The sequence below is a fragment of the Mobula hypostoma genome, chromosome 20, assembly GCF_963921235.1.
Source record: "Mobula hypostoma chromosome 20, sMobHyp1.1, whole genome shotgun sequence".
In the NCBI taxonomy this organism is placed as follows: Eukaryota; Metazoa; Chordata; class Chondrichthyes; order Myliobatiformes; family Myliobatidae; genus Mobula; species Mobula hypostoma.
In genome coordinates this window covers 29,647,326-29,662,518 of record NC_086116.1, presented here as the reverse complement: position 1 = coordinate 29,662,518, position 15,193 = coordinate 29,647,326, and the positions used below count along the sequence as shown (strand labels likewise).

General features: G+C 38.7%; 1 protein-coding gene across 1 annotated transcript in view; it reads left to right on the top strand.

The window, feature by feature from the left end:
* Positions 1-15,193, top strand: part of brd1a (bromodomain containing 1a) — a 56,971-nt gene that overhangs the window by 31,472 nt on the left and 10,306 nt on the right. The window contains exons 6-9 of the mRNA XM_063072586.1: positions 6,704-7,016; positions 10,900-11,145; positions 11,661-12,164; positions 13,651-13,783. Of these exons, the coding sequence (XP_062928656.1) occupies positions 6,704-7,016; positions 10,900-11,145; positions 11,661-12,164; positions 13,651-13,783 (1,196 nt within the window). The remainder of the gene's footprint in view (positions 1-6,703; positions 7,017-10,899; positions 11,146-11,660; positions 12,165-13,650; positions 13,784-15,193) is intronic.

Below are 15,193 nucleotides of genomic sequence, written 5' to 3'. Positions count from 1 at the left end.
GACTGGGGGGCTGAATACTTTCTGCTAGCTCCCTGAAATTTAGCTCATAGTGTCTGTCAGTAAGACAGCTCCTGTACTTAGATTTAATAATTTTCATCTGTGAAAATGCAATTTCACACAGATCAGTTAACCCAAAGTAGGCACTGACTTTTAGTGCACATGTGGTGAGATGAGGAAAGACTCCCTGACAAGCCCCCAAAAGTCACCATCCCTGGATCTTGCTTTAAGCTCAATATCGTTCTGCAAATCAATTATTTCTATTTTAATATCACTTGGCACAACAAATACTCGCTGGAATTTGGCTGCTATCTGTTCTATATTGATCGATAGAAATGTGTTTGAAATAAATGCAGCAATATCTTTCATGACGTTTAACTCCCTAAAATGCCGATCGAACTCTATTGCCAGTTTGTCTAGGTAAGCACAGTACTGCTCAGGGCGAAAAGCATTTTTTTCCTTGATGGCCTATAACAGTTTCTCCAAGTTGGGAAAGTGTGTCAGCCCCCCGTTCCTTAAATTTGAATCTAAACATCGAGCTTGGCCTTAAACGCATTTACTGCGCTTATCACGTGGGGCAGGTGTCGGTCTTTTCCAATGAGCTTGCAGTTAAATGTGTTTAATTTAGCTGTTAAGTCTCTCAGAAACCCTAAATCCAGTAGCCACCCATCATCTGACAGTTCCTCGTGTTCCTAGTTTCTTTATCTCAGGCAGCAAGTCAACAAACCATTGCAGCACAGCGCCCTCGCAGACCTCCATGACAGACTGAATATTCGAATGGACAGTTCCCTTTGTTAGACTGAATGTTGAATCTGCCACGTTTTTCAGGTGTTTTGTATTGGTAAATTGTTACTGAGACACTAGTATAAGTTTCAGGGGTACGCAAGCTAATGACACCACTGTTTTTTGTTTCCCAGTTCTTTTACATTTGGGGAATGTTGGAATTTAAAGGGGGAGAAGTGTTGTAATGTAAGCATTATAAAGATAAATTAATACCAATTAGAATAATGGTAATATAGCAATATTCCCGCTACAGAAAGCTGTTTGTAAACAGAGGTTGTTTCCGGGGTTGCGAGGTTTTACTTCCGGTCTTTTCTGTGCATGTGTGTATAAGCCCCTCTGTCGCATTGGTTTTGCTGTCTCAGATAAAGTTGTTTCTTTGGATATGAAGTTGTCGAGTGGTCCTTTTTCAAAGTAGAAGTTACTACAAAAGGTATGAAGTATTGTAATATTCTTAAAGAAAGACAGCTATGGCCCGTTTGATATGCTAGTTACAGTGTTTTCTTGGTTGAATTAATTTGAAAGTTTGACAAAAGCATTTTATGTAATTCAAATACAATTAGCCCAAATAAAAGGCCTCAAGCTGGAAGTACAACCTGAGTTGTTTTTTCTCTAAACGATTTAGTAGGTAGATCTTGCCTTTCACTAAGACCAAGTTAGGGGATCTTGGGCTTAAAAAGGTTGGCGACCACTAATGTACAGGAATGCAGTCATAGGTGAAAAGGGAGTACAGAAGAGGGCTCAGCACACAGCCTTGAGGCACGCCAGTGTTCAGGATGAGAGTGGAAGAGGAGAGGACGTCTAACTTAACTGATTGGGGTCTGTGAGTCAGAAAGTCCAAGGTCCAATTGCGGAGGGATGAGCTGATACCAAGCTGGCGAAGTTTGGCAATCAGCTTGGAGGGGATCACAATATTGAATGCCGAACTAAAGTCAGTAAGCAGCATTCTGACGTAAGAATTGGGGCTGTCCAGGTGGGTCAGGGTAGAGTGAGGTGCCATGGAGATGGTGTCCTCTGTTGACCTGTTGGTGCAATAGGCAAATTGATGGGGGTCCAGGGTAGTGGGCAGACAGGATTTCAGATGTGATAGAACCAGTCTGATTGGTACATCAATCAGCACATGGGATGCATTCATGAAAGCATGAAAGCATTCTAAGTTGTTGTGTATAAACAATGGTGCTGTGCTAAGGTTTATTACTCTGCTAATGGTTGATAATCTCATCAGCAGATGGCTGAGTGAGTGCTAATATTGGATGGGTCATTGGTGAGGACAAGCAGTGGCTCCACATCATTCAGTTCCTCTGTCACCCCCTATTAGGTGTGATGGAAGCCTCTATTTATCTGTGGTGAGATAGAAAAAGGTATGTAGCTACAGTTGCAAGAAAAGGTTTGTGAACCTTTGCAATTACCTGTTTTTTGCATTAAATTCTCATAAAATGTGGTCTGATCTTTGTCTAAGTCACAATAATGGACAAACACAATCTGCCTAAGCTAATTAACACAGAAACAATTGTACTTTTCATGTCTTTGTTGAACACATTGTTTAATCTTTCACAGTCCTGGATGGTAAAAGTATGTGTGAACCTCTGTATTTAATAACTGGTAGAACTTCCTTTGTCAGCAAAAACCTCCACCAGACATTTACTGTAGTTGCTGATCAGGCTTGCACAATAGCGGGGAGGAAGCTTAGACCATTCCTCCATACAAAACTGTTTCAGTTCATCAATATTTCAGGGATACCTTGCATGAACAGGCCTCTTCACATCATGCCACAACGTCTCAATATAATTAAGATCAGGGCTTTGACTCAGCCATTCCGAAACACAATTTTTTTTTTCTTTTTAAGGCATTCTGTAGTTGATTTACTCTTGTGTTTCAGATCATTGTCTTGTTGCATCATCCAACTTCTATTAAGCTTGAGGTGACAGACCACTACCCTGACATTATCCTGTAAAATGTCCTGATACACATTTGAATTTATTGGTCCCTAAACGATTGCAGGCTGTCCAGACCCTGAGACAGCAAAGCATGCCCAAGCCATGATGCTCCTTCCACCATGCTTCGCAGTTGGGATGAGATTTTGGGGTTGGTGTGCAATGCCCTTTCTCCTCCAAACATAGCAGTGTGCTTTTCTGCCGAAAAAAGTTCAACTTCTGTGTCATCTGCCCACAGAACATTGTCCCAGAAGTGTTGTGGAACATCCAGGTGGTCTTTTACAAACTTGAGACATGCTGCAGTTTTTTTTTTGGAGAGCAGAGATTTCCTCCATGGTGTCCTTCCATGAACACCATTCTTATTCAGTGTTTTTCTTATAGTGGACACATGAACAAGGGACTTCAGCAAGTTCTAGAGATTTCTGCAGGTCTTTTACTGTACCCTTGGGTTTTTTTACACCTCCTTCAGCTTTGCATATTGTGCTCTTGGTGTGATCTTTGCAGGATGCCCACTCCTAGGGACAGTAGCAACAGTAGTGAATTTCCTCCATTTGTAGACAATTTCTCTTACTGTGCATTGATGAACACTCATGTCTTTATGAATGCTTTTGTAACCTTTTCCAGCTTCATTCATCTCTACAATTCCTGTGGTCCTCTGAAGGTTGTTTTGATTGAGGCATGGCGCACGTAAACAGATCTTTCTTAAAAAGAGCAGGCCTGTCAGTAACCTGACTTTGTGACTTATCTTTTTTTTATAGGGCAGAGCACCTCTACAGCCCACACCCCAAATCTCATCTCATTGATTGGAATGCCTGACTCCAAATAGCTTTTGTAGAAGGCATTACCCCAGAGATTCACATACTTTTTTGAATCAAGACTATGATTGTTTAAATGGTGTACTCAGTGTTGAGGAGAAGAAGTACAATTGTTTGTGTGCTATTAGTTTAGGCAGATTGTGTTTGTCTGTTATTCTGACTTGGATGAAGATAAGGCTACATTTTTTGAATAATTAATGCAGAAAACCAGGTAATTGCAAAGGATTCACAAGCTTTTTCCTGCAACTGTAAATAAGAAGGAAGATGCAACAGCTTCCATTGTTTCTACGAAAGTTGATGAGGGAGACTGTAGTACCGAGAACGGTTTGTCAGTATGTAATATGGGCTATTCCTGTCCCCAACAATGGACCGTACTCATCCTGCCTCCAGGGTTTACTTGAGTCCTGTGCATTCATGCTGATTGGTCTCAGTGTTCTCCGATCCTCACAGGCCACTTCTTTACATTGCCAGATTGAGGAGTGTAGCAATGAGATCATTTCATTGCTGTATGAGTGCTCATGGAGAACAGACATTTGAGGCAGATTCTTGACATATTACATTCAGCCCAAGCAAGTGTCTTTTATGAAATACATCAGAATATCTACCTGTTTGAACTGTAGTGTCAAAAGCACTATCACAGACCACTGCATTGCAAGATGGGCACTAAATGTGGTACCAGTGTACTATATTGTCTACACTTGTAGTAGTGTGAAGCATTCTGGGAACTGCGTTTTGTCTGCCTATGTATAGCTTAGATTTAGAGGAATGCTATTTAATACCAAGAATTAAATTATAAAGGGATAATCGGTATTAAATCTTCCCTTTGATTTAAGAGATTAAGAAATAATTGGAACTAATTAAGGACAACTGAAAGATTGTTGACTGGGAAATTTGGTTCAAGGAAGCATTAGTTTTTTTTATTTCTGCAGGTAATAGAGGAAAAGAAACTGAAGGTCATAGAATTTTCTAAAATACAGAAACTGCAGTTATACCATTGAACTAAGTGCCAATTGATGGTGTAGGATTTTGTGAATAAAACATGCAAAAGTCGTTCTATGTGCTTAACAGAAGCCACAGCCCTTTACTTAGATTACAAACAAGCAAAAGTCGTCTTACACTGACATCATTACGTCAGACATGTCTCTTAAAGGGAATACAACTCAGTGACGGTGTTTGTGAATTATATCAATTTATGAACAATATGTGTCATCTGTTATCCATTACATTACCCTGCACACAGGCCCTCTCCCTTCTAGAATTCACCAAAACTGGTATTGTGAACCTGGCTAGGGTCTTGTATGCCTTGGTTGGAATAACAACAAGCAGCAGGTTCCTCTGGTTTGTCCAGGGGTGTGCTGATGCACTCATGGTCATGTTGTGAATTAAGGGGTATCGTGTGGAACCATCCAGGTCTTGGTGGGCCAGTTGAAGGTGATCTACAGAAAAACATTTAGGTTTACCCTTCCTATTTACAACAAAAGTCTTTTTGCCCTATTCCAATACATGGTATGAGCCATCTTAAGGGTCTTAAGTGGGTGTTAGTGTGCATCATGGCAGACAAAATCAAACATGGTAGAATGTAGGTTAACTGGAACCCAAGAGTGTGCTATGCCATGATGGCAGGCAGGAATAGGTGTAAAAGAATTGAGTTTACTGAAAAGGGCGTGTTTACTGAGTCACCAACTAAGTGGTCATGACACAGGTATAAAATTATGTAACAGCTGCCTGTATACCAACTCAGCTGCAGAGGATTGCATGTAAAGTACTCTTTTGGAGCTGTTCTGAGCCCCAGCAGGGCCCTCCAGAGATGATTATACCTACAGTCATCTATCAACGAGGCCCTCAGAGCAGCCTTTCAGGAGTAGTGAAACAATTTGCACAGGCCATTGGTCTGTAGGTGCTTCAAGTTTGCAAGCACTATGGAGTGAGGGCGACCGGTTGAGACATTGCACAGGAGAAAAGCTCCTGTGTCCCCGAACTTGACGCAACTAACCACAGACTGCTGTTCTGTAAGCCTGGTTCTCTGGGTCAGTAGCTTGCTCGGCTGTGCCGGCATAGTCAACTCCGATGTGCATGGCATTGATGGTAGGCCGTGAGAGGCAATTGGTCACAGCATTATTTTTCCCATTGATGTGCTGTATGTCAGTCATGAATTCCAAAATGTACACCAGGTGGCATTACTTAATGGAGACCAAGGGTCTGATGCTTTGAGTATCATGTGCATGAGGGGTTTATGGTCAACGAACACTGTGAAATACTGATCCTGCAGTAGAAAATGAAAATGATGGCTGGCTAGATAGAGGCAGAGAAGCTAGCGGTCAAGCATGCTGTATTTCCTCTTGTGGGGGTCGGGGTGGGGGAGGGTGGGGGCAGAGAGCTGCTGGCCGAAGAAGGTGAGTGGTTGCCACACAGCTCCAACCAACCGCTCAACTGCACATCACCCACAGAATAGTCTGAGACGTCAGTAGTGATGGCAAAAGGTGTGTTGGCGAATGGGTGTGGCAATGGAGTCGAGTTCAAAAGAGCTTGTTTGGTGTCATCAAATGTTCTAGTCATGTCTGCTGACCACTCAAACATGCAAGTAGGGGCACTGTCTTTAAGGGCAATATGCAAGAGGAGCATAAGTTCAGCAGCTTGCAGACTGAAATGGTGATAGAGTTTGCAGTTAGAAAACTTGCAGTGCTTTAGTAGTGCAAGGCAGTGGAAAGTCCATAATAACACCGACTTTTGGTGCAGGGGTGTCGCATCTTCTACAGATATGCAGTGGCTAAGAAAGCCAATAGTAAACAAGCCGAACTGACATATAGGTGGTTAATAATGAGCCCATATTGGCTTAAGCACTTGAAAAGTATATGGAGATGTGATAAGTGTTTGGTTTTAGATGTGTTGGCAGTGTCCTATTTCTCACATCCTTTGCTCATTTTGGAAGTAATACCTGCACTTGTAAGAGTATTGTTTGACCATCTGTTGAGCAGATGTTCAGAGGTAATGAACCATATGGCAGTGTTCTCAGCTTTTACTTGGAAGAAGACTTCCTAATTTTGAACCTCATACTTGCATTTACTGAAATTCTAATGTTAATGTATGTGCCTTTAAAATGCATGGACCTCTTGCATTTGATGTTAGTGATTTAGGCACATAAAAAAGCTCATCATTTACTAAAACTTTATCTTTCAGGTTCCGGATTATTTAGATCATATAACGCATCCAATGGACTTCTCCACAATGAGGAAAAGGATAGAAGATCATGGTTATAATAACCTGGATGAGTTTGAAACTGATATTAATCTTATTATAGATAACTGTATGAAATACAATGCAAAGGACACAATATTTTACCGAGCAGCTGTGCGATTAAGAGATCAGGGAGGTGTTATATTAAGGCAAGCTCGTCGTGAGGCTGATCGAATTGGTTACGACTATGAAACTTCAATGCATCTGCCTGAACCACCAAAGAGTGAAGCAGCTAAACCTTTGACGTGGGAAGATGGTATTTATTTATTTTTCTTCTTAGGAAGGCCTACTGTAGCAATTATCTCTAAAGAACAACCAAGTTTACCTGTGTTTTAGATACATCATGTGGAATTACAGTTATTTATTTGGAAAAATCCATATCATTTGAAATGTAATTGGAGCAAAATTCAGATCCTGGAAATCTGAAACAAACAGAAAATGCTGGAAGAATTCATCAAGCTCAGCACCGTCACTGCTGGGGGCAGGGTAGGGGGTGGTGGTAAGGAAGAAAATGCTTGAATTTTCAAATGTAGGATGGCATGGCAGCAGAGAGGTTAGCATTACTACCATGTAGCCCCAGGTACCCAGTTCTGTTCTGAATTTGTGGAATTTTCATATTTCAGTTTCTGCTTTTGTGGAGTTTACATATTGTCCCTATAGTACATGGGTTTCTGCAGTTACCCAGCATATTCCCATAAAAATAGCTGCAAGGTTGCTCGGCTATACCCAGTGTGCTCATTGGCCGCCTTTTGAATTAAAATCAAAAACAAATGTACTTAGTATCATGGGGAAAGAGGAGGGCTGTGGGATTCATTGAATAACTACCCAAATGGGAAAAAACTTTGAGGATGCTGAATTTGTTGTCCTCATTATGATTTAAGGATTTTCGAATAATCACAGAATGAAGTTTTATTTAAGAAATTTCAAGTTAAGATTTAATAGTTTATATATCCTGTATTTTATTCATATATTTTTACTGATTTTGTTTAAATGTTTTTTCAAATTTCACCAGTGTGGAGAAGTTATGTTTTGCAAATAGTTTCACTTTAGAAATTGAGATGCAATTATAAATGTTTATGAAGAAAATAAATTGCTTCTAATTTATTGATCCAAATTAAAACATATGAAGCATATAATCTGGCCTTAAAACAGAAAGTAGAACATATTCTCCTCGCGTTGCTAGAAAATTATGTTTTGTTTAAGTGAGAGTAAAGCATAGAACAATTGTGTTGAGTATTGCTTCAAGCCTTAAACTCCATGGTATGGTGCTCCCCCGTCGCTGCAGTTGAAAATTTTATTCTGAAAATGCACTTGAAATTATCAGTTGCCTGGCCAGGTTATAGTGCAAGTTCCTGAAAGTAATTAACATAATCATTAATACTTTCTCATGTGTTAATGGAACAATCTTCTTCTTTCCAACAAAATAATTATTTGTATTTAATGCTAAATCAATACTGTTAGCTTATTAAAACTAAAAATAGTAATCTGCCAGGCATAATCAGTTCATAAGGTTTACAAAAACTGTTAAGACACGTAAATACTGTAGGTAATTTGCACCATCCACCCAATCCTCTTTCTGTCTTTGGTCACCGTCATCAATCGACATAACCTTTTCCCTCATGCTTATTCAGGGTCATTTTAAATGCATCTGTACTACTTACTTCAACCACTCTCCTGTAGTAACGTTCTTACCACCCTTTGGTAAGGAAGTGTCTTCTGAATTCCTTATTAGATCTCTTGGTGATTGAATTATATTGATGGTCTCTAGGTAACCTCTTTCCCCATAAGCAGAAATATTCTCTGTATGCATTCTACATATAAAACATCCTTTTTTCTCATTTTCAGGAGTTTTATTTGGTCAATCCTTAGCTGCTTTTTGCCAAATGCCAGTGCAGTAAGCAGCTGCATCACAATTTCTCTGACCTGGTTCGATCTTGAACTCCCGTCCTGTTGGGCTAGAGTTTGCACATTCTTCCTCTGGTTGTGAGAAGTGGGAGGAATCCTGGATGCCTTAGTTTCCTCCAATTTCTTAAAGACGTGTAGATTAGTAACCTAATTGACCTTTGTAAGTTGTCTTTTGAGACAGCGGAGAGGGTGTGAGGGATTAAAATGATGGGAATGATCTGAGAACCCACACAGACTGGTGGTCAAAATGGTTGTAATCTATCTTGTATTAAAGTGAAGAATAACCTAATTTGTTCATCTGTTTCTGAATTGTATATCTTCACATTTGTAAATAAAGGTATCCGTTAGTCTTGTGAGACCATGGATCTGCACCTGGAAAGTCTTCATTCTTCAGGGCGCAGGCCTGGGCAAGGTTGTATGGAAGACCAGCAGTTGCCCATGCTGCAAGTCTCCCTTCTCCACGGCACCAGTGTTGTCCAAGGGAAGGGCATTAGGACCCATACAGCTTGGCACCAGTGTCGTCGCAGAGCAATGTGTGATTAAGTGCCTTGCTCAAGGACACAACACGTTCCCTCGGCTGGGGCTCGAACTCACTACCTTCAGGTCGCTAGTCCAATGCCTTAACCACTTGGCCACGTGCCCACACCTTCACATTTGTATGTCCTCACATTTCTGGTATCATCCTTGTAACTATTTACATCCTCTCTACTGCTGCCCCTTTTACACAATAACAACCAGAACTGAAAACAACCTTTAAGCATGGTTGATCTAAAGTTTGATACAGCTTTAGCATATCATCCTCTACTTTTCAGATATTTTATACTCTTACTAACTTGTGGCCAACCTCTTGATGGTGGGTATATTTGTACTATAAATTCTTGTTCCAATATACCATTTAGATTCAAACCATCCAAGTAACAGGTGCTGTTCTAATTCATCCCATCAAAACCATTCCACTTAAATATCCGTTCCATAAGTTTAATCTCCAAGTAGTTTACTACAGGTTAATTAGTATTGACTCCCACCCAGATTGTGTTTCATTCGCATGTGTTTAAATTGTGCTCTTGAATCCAAAGTAAACCTTTATTGTAAATTCTAATCACTTGTAATTCCTGCATTACTTGCATTCTGCTGTGAATAGATGTTTTTTTATCCTGCACTTTCTGTCTCAAAGCTTGGTAGCAGTCAAGTCTGCTATTTATCTTGCTGTTACCCGATAGTGTCTATTAATCCATTATCTTCTTCGTTTCTACACTCACTCTATAACTTTGTTAATAAAAAAATTCAGTGCGATTGGTCAAACAAGACTTTTTTCACCTTGTTTTCAGACGTTCTTCTATTCTGTGCTTTAGATCCAGTAGTTTTTTTACTATAGACGTGAAACTGTCCAGTCCATAATTCCTGGATATTTCCTATTCCTCTTAAAATATAAGTATCTGGCAGTACTTTAACATTACTCATTTTTTTTAGATGAGTAGTTATGCCTCTCCTGACTGTTTCCTAGAGACTTGGTGTTTTACCTTTTGTCTGTGAATAGCATGTAATCTATATATAGTTTGTTCCTTTTTACAGAGTACCTTTTTCCTACTTTCTGGTAAATACAATTTGAAATCTTTCCTATTTCACTTTATAATTTGCCAAAGTTTTTGTCAATTTTTAACATCTTAAATTCTATTCCCAGCTTCTCTTAAGGTTGTCTACTACTTCACCTAGAAATTATTTTAAAACACTTTGAATAACTTGTATTACACCAAAGCTTAGTTTGTGGGCTGTCAATTTGAGCCTTCATTAAATATTTTAAAGCCTTGCTGTTGACCCAAGGAAGAATTAGCAGAATTGAAAAATTATTCAGAACCTGTAGGAGCTTTGCTTGGTCCAGCTTTTCTGTGGTCATGAATGAAGGACAACATCGTAAGGCACTTGGAAAAGGAGAATTGCTTTAAGGTTATGATTTCAACCTTTTGGACAGGTTCAACTAATTAGTTTGTTGGGGTTTAGATTCTAAACTAGCAGAAAACCTATCCCCATATTTGTATTGAAAATGTTGGAAACATTTAGCAAGTGAAGCAGCTTCTGTGGAAAGAGAATTAACATTACCAATTTTCCTTACTGTTTTGTTTACTTCAGTCTTACAGCATCTGCAGTTTTTGATTTTCACTTGGTATTTTAATGGTGCTTTTAGAAAAATTGGGAGTGCGTAATTTCAATGATGTGTATCTTTTCCTCCCTTGTAGTGGATAGATTACTGATGCCTGCAAATAGAGAGCACATGTCCTTGGAAGTGCAGCTCAAAGAATTGCTAGATAAACTGGATATGACGTGTGCAATGAAGGCCTGCAGTGCTAAATCTAGACGCGTCAAGTTACTGCGAAAGGAAATTAATAACATCCGCTTCAAATTAAGCCAACAGAAGGCTCAGAGTGAACATACACACAGTGAAAGCAGTTTACCTGATGATGGAGCAAAGTTGGAACAAGATGGTAAGAAACATAATGAAGCTGATTATAAAATATATTTGATGCAAATGTTTTAATCTATATACTAAAATGAAATAATTCTGTGAAGAAAAGCTCCTTAATATGTGATAAATAGTTGGAATCAGCAGACTACACAACACATTAGAAAAGTTTGTTTTTAGTTTACCTTTTACCAGAACTTCACCTAAAGCAGTAGTGCAAGTGTTAAGTGACAGAATTCAAGAGTATTCAAAAATATTTATGCTCAGTCCATTTTGTCCTCTAGTGCAAACTTTAGTTATGTTCAAGTGTTATAGATCTGGAGAGTTAAATACAGATTTGCACAAAATAAAGTTTCAGTTTTGCTGAGGGTTTTCTTGAATTACTTTTTTGTGTAACTAATTTGTGAAGATTTTTTATAAGTACTAGTTAATGAAATAACAGATGCTGATGTTACTTAGTAAAATGGTTGAAGACACAAAGATTTTCAAGAACTAATGTTAAAACAAATTGTCCTGTTATTGTTTATACTGTTTCAGGAGATTCTAAGTCTTCAGTGCCACCGACTCTTGAGCCATCTGATTCTTTGCCTCTTCTGCCAAATTCAGATACTCCATCAGAACCACCTATCCTTAAACCAATAGAACCTAGCGCCGACCAGAGTAGGTTAAACAAAAGAGTTAAATTTGATGGTGAAGCAAGTAATACTTCCTTGCAGAATGTGATAATGAATGGACATTCTCCAGATGACTTGCATAATGGTGATGTCAATAGCTCAAAAAAATCTACGGCAGTTGAGCTGCCAGATGATACTGGAAGACGTTCTTCTGTTATCTTCCGTAAACCCAAAAGTGTGAGCTCTCAAAACCAAGCAAAAAATTCAGAGACTCAACCACATCAAGGGCAGCTTGGGACAAAAACATTTTTATCTGTGGTAATTCCCAGACTGGAGACATTATTACAACCAAGGAAGAGATCACGTAGTTTATGTGGTGACTCCGAAGGAGATGGCGAAAAGTTACCCCTCAAAAAACCAGGCCTGGGTGAGTATCAAATGTTTTATAAGAATTATTGGATTAATATACTGGGAGATTAAAATAATTCATGCTCTCTGTGGCATTGTGGTATAAATGTCTAAACTTGATCCTTAATTGAAAAATAGATTTCTGAGCAATTAAAAATATATATATTTCCACAGCATCCTGGGTATTTCTACTTGTTTTTTTTTAAACATATATCTAACTTTTTACAAAACTAACTTGGTTATTTTGAAAACTCATTTGTAATTTTAACATCTGCCTGAAACCCTTTTTCTACAATTGGGTTAATGATCTAGAAGTACAATATCAAATAGTGTATTGTTGATCCAAGTGTTGCTTATAAACTAGAATACAGTGGTATGCAAAAGTTTGGGCACCCCTGGTCAAAATTTCTGTTACTGTGAATAGCTAAGCGAGTAAAAGATGAACTGATTTCCAAAAGGCATAAAGTTAAAGATGACATATTTCTTTTAAAATTTTAAGCAAGAAAACTTTTTTATTTCCATCTTTTACAGTTTCAAAAATAACAAAAAAGGAAAAGGGCCCGAAGCAAAAGTTTGGGCACCCTGCATGGTCAGTAATTAGCAACACCCCCTTTGGCAAGTATCATAGCTTGTAAACACTTTCTGTAGCCAGCCAAGAGTCTTTCAATTCTTGTTTGGAGGATTTTCGCCCATTCTTCCTTGCCAAAGGCTTCTAGTTCTGTGAGATTCTTGGGCCGTCTTGCATGCACTACTCTTTTGAGGTCCATCCACAGATTCTCGATGATGTTTAGGTCAGGGGACTGTGAGGGCCATGGCAAAACCTTCAGCTTGCGCCTCTTGAGGTAGTCCAATGTGGATTTTGAGGTATGTTTAGGATCATTATCCTGTTGTAGAAGCCATCCTGTTTTCATTTTCGGCTTTTTTACAGATGGTGTGATGTTTGCTTCCAGAATTTGCTGGTATTTACTTGAAATCATTCTTCCCTCTACCAGTAAATGTTCCCTGTGCCACTGGCTACAACACAAGCCCAAAGCATGATCGATCCACACCCGTGCTTAACAGTTGGAGAGGGGTTCTTTTCATGAAATTCTGCACCCTTTTCCCTCCAAACATACCTTTACTCATTGTGACCAAAAAGTTCTATTCAAAAGGATCAAAGGAACATCAAAACAAGCCTGATGCATTTAGGAAACAAGTCCTGTGGACTGATGAAGTTAAAATAGAACTTACTGTGTAATAATAGTACATACAGTGCAGTCAGTCTATGGAGATGAGTTAATCTTATATTTATACTTAATCTTATTAATCTAATTAATCTTATATTTGTACTTATATTTATGCTTATTGTGTTTTTTTATGCTGCATCAGATCCAGAGTAACAATCATTTTGTTCTTCTTTACTCTTGTGTACTGAAGAATGGCAATAAAAATCTAACAGTAAATCTTGGAAGTTTAAAATTTTGAACTATACAGTTTTGGTTATGGTTAACAATTTAATTTTCCAGCATTATCCAATGGATTTGGTAATGAGGAAAAGCCAGAAACCCCACAGATCAATCCAACTGATCATCAGCGACGTCGTTGTGCTTCAGAATCAAGTATATGCACCAGTGTTAGTGCAGTTCCCAACCAGGCAAGGTAAGTTTGTTATTTTTTGAACCCCAAAGACATCTTTTTTGAGAAACAGAGGAAATTTGGAGGAAAAATATACAATTACAGTAGCAAAGCAAAGTCTGAGGCCAAACTGCACCTTTTTATTTGTAGGAGGTAATAGAAACTCATCTCTTAATGCCTGGCACTCTGAATATTCTTGAAGATTTAAACAGTTAATCTGTTACTCATATTTGTATGGGAAATGGGGTAAAAATGTAGTTATTGGTTCATGATGATATTTTATCTTAAAGAAGAATTTTTGACGTTCAAAGTAAATTTATTATCAAAGTACATATATGTCACCATACACTACCCTGAGATTCAGTTTTGTCTGGGCATTCACAGTAAATAGGAAAAAAAAGCAATAGAATCAAAGAAGACCCGCACAAGACAGAGTTGGACAAACAACCAATGTGCTAAAGATGACAAACTGTGCAAGTACAAAAATAAAACAAAAAATAACAATATTAGTAAATAAATAAAAATATCGAGACATGAGTTATAGAGTCCTTAAAAATGAGTCCATAAATTGTGGAATCAGTTCAGTTTTGAGTTTTTTGAAACTATCTCCTCTGGTTCAGGAATTTAATGGGTTGGGGTGTAGTAAATATAACTGTACCTGATGGTGAGGGACTTGAGACTCCTGTAACTTTTTCCTGATGGCAGCAATGAGAAAAGAGCATGGCCTGGGTGATAGGGGTCCTTGATGATGGCTCCTGCTTTCCTGTTACTGACAGTGCTCCGTGTAGATCTGCTCAATGATGGGGAGGGGATTGCCCATGATGGACTAGTCTGATTCCACTTTTTTGTAGGATTTTTCATTCAAGGGCATTGGTGTCAACATACAGGCCAGGATGCAACCTATTAATATACTCCCCACCACATATCTGTAGAAGTCTATCAAAGTTTTAGATGTTATGCGGAATCTGTGCAAACATCTAAGAGTGCGCTGCTGTGTCTTCCTTGTAATGGCAGATATAGTGCCTATAAAAAGTATTCACCCCCTCCCCCCTGGAAGTTTCCATGCTTTATTGTTTTACAACATTGAATCACAATGGATATAATTTGGCTTATTTTTACACCGATCAACAGAAAAGACGATCATGTCAAAGTGAAAACAAGATCGTGACAAAGTGATCTAAATTAATCACAAATGTAAAACACAAAATAATTGATTGCATAAGTATTCAACCCCTTCAAGTCAGTATTTAGTAGATGCACCTTTGGCAACAATTACAGTCTTGTGTCTGTGTAGACAGGTCTCTGTCAGCTTTGCACATCTGGACACTGCAATTTCCCCCCATTTTTCCTACAACAGATTGCATCGGGATCTTGAATGAACAGCCCTTTTCAAGTCCAGCCACAAATTTTCAATTGGATTGAGGTTTGGACCCT